This window comes from Chaetura pelagica, unplaced genomic scaffold (genome assembly GCF_000747805.2).
Source record: "Chaetura pelagica isolate M959 unplaced genomic scaffold, ChaPel_1.0 scaffold69, whole genome shotgun sequence".
NCBI classification, from domain to species: Eukaryota; Metazoa; Chordata; class Aves; order Apodiformes; family Apodidae; genus Chaetura; species Chaetura pelagica.
In genome coordinates, this window is record NW_009970724.1 from 1,997,287 (window position 1) to 1,999,043 (window position 1,757).

The 1,757-nt window shown below is 64.1% G+C and overlaps 1 protein-coding gene across 1 annotated transcript in view; it reads right to left on the minus strand.

Moving 5' to 3' along the window:
• Positions 1–826: 826 nt before the first annotated feature.
• ARTN (artemin) overlaps positions 827–1,757 on the minus strand; it is a 2,380-nt gene continuing 1,449 nt past the window's right edge. Inside the window, exons 3-4 of the mRNA XM_010006568.1 lie at positions 1,614–1,707; positions 827–1,263 (exon numbers count right to left, since the gene is read on the minus strand). Coding sequence (XP_010004870.1) covers positions 827–1,263; positions 1,614–1,707 — 531 coding nt within the window. The remainder of the gene's footprint in view (positions 1,264–1,613; positions 1,708–1,757) is intronic.

The following is a 1,757-nucleotide window of genomic DNA, read 5'->3' on the forward strand; positions in this document are numbered from 1 at the left end:
GGGGGAGGGGACCGGGGCGCTGCCCAGGACTTCACAGCAGCGCTAGGGTTAAGTTACACCCGGCCCCGGCGGGCCCGAAGTCATAAATAGGAGCTGCCGCTCGAGAACAATAAATAAATAATTTAGAGTAATAAATAGTTTAGTGCCGCAGCACCGCAGGGGCAGCGGGGGGACCCTGCCACTCCCCTGGGAGCCAGGCAGGGGTCCTGGCAGGGGGCCGGGCCCCGTCCTCTGTGGAACACCAGGGGCTACTGCCAGCCCTGGTGCAGGTCCCCCATGCCATGCTGGAACGGTCTGGCCTTGCTGCACCCCTGTCCTCAGAGACACCCCCTCCCTGCAGGGCAGCTCCAGCCACCACCAGCCCCAGGGTTCCTGTGGAGACAGGGAGGTTTTGTGCCCTTTGTGCCCCCCTCTGAAACTTGGGCAATGCTTGGCCCCAGATCCCTAAAGCAGGGGTGCAGGAGCACCAACCAGTCCAGGCAGGGTGCAGGTGAGCCGGGTGCTGCTGGTGGGCACTAGGCTGGCAGAGCCATGCGAGCAGCACGGATGCTCTAACCCTTTCAGCTCCTCTCGCAAGGCTGAGCTGGGATTGCACCCAGGTAGGACCCCACGTTGCTGGTGGCACCAGCTGCTTGGCACTGAGCAGGAGGGGTCTCAGCCACCCACCCCCCATCACGGCTCCATCTTGCCTTGGTCCCTCATGGCCACGTAAAACCAGGGACACCCGCCTCCACCAGATTCATCCTTCGAGCATCGGCTCTGCTGTGCACCATGAGCTGGGATCTCCAGTGTGCATCAAGCTGGGGCCGAGCTGGCAGCCCCCTCCTCAGCCAATGCAGCTGCACTCGGCTGCTGAGAGCTTCTCCACTGTCTGCCACGTGTTCTGCACATCCATGAAGGAGACGGCCTCGTAGCGGGTGGGCCGGCAGCAAGGGTGGCTGAGGACTCGCTCCTGGGGTCCTGGGGTGATGAGCTGCTGTCGCAGCAGGCTGCCCAGCGTCAGGTCATAATTGCTGCGTGACCGGTGGCAGGACCCGCTGCAGTACTTGAAGAGCACAATCTCATCTGAGTTGAAGCCCAGGCCCAGGTCACGCACCTTCACCATCAGGTTGCGGATGTGGCAGTTGCGCCCGCGGGTCCCCCGTGATGGTTTCCGTGCCCCCTTCTTGGCTTTACCGGTGCCCGGCGGTGAGCGCTCGGCACGCAGCAGTAGGTCCTCTGCCAGATCCGCAGTGCCCGGGCCACCTGTTGTTGCGTTGTCCCCTGCATGCAGAGGGGGTGGCACTGTCAGACCCCATCCCACACCCTCTGCCCTCCTGGGGCCTGCCGAGCCTGCCCATCCCCTGCAGTGACCTGCAGACCCCTCCTGATTGGCCACCATGGCACTGGCTGGGTGCCCACGGGGTGGTGGGGTGGGTGGGCACCTGGTCAAGCAATTTTGCACCCCCAGGGCTCTGCCACCATCCACAACATGAAGCCCAGGACCCCATGTGTCCTTCCAGCCCAGCCCTGATGTGCACACGGGCTGGGGCTCCCCACAGCTGATCCCAACCACCCGTGCCCCATACTCAGGGCTACTGTGCCCAGGCTGGGGGTCCTGCACCAATACACACCATATATCTGACTCCAGGCAGCAGTGAGTGGTACCTCCACACTATCCTCCACAGCCAGGCTGGTGGTGGCCATGCCCCGTGGCGTGGGGGCTGCCTCCAGCGTCTCGTTGCCGGGCGGCATTCGCAGGATGCCCGCAGGCAGTC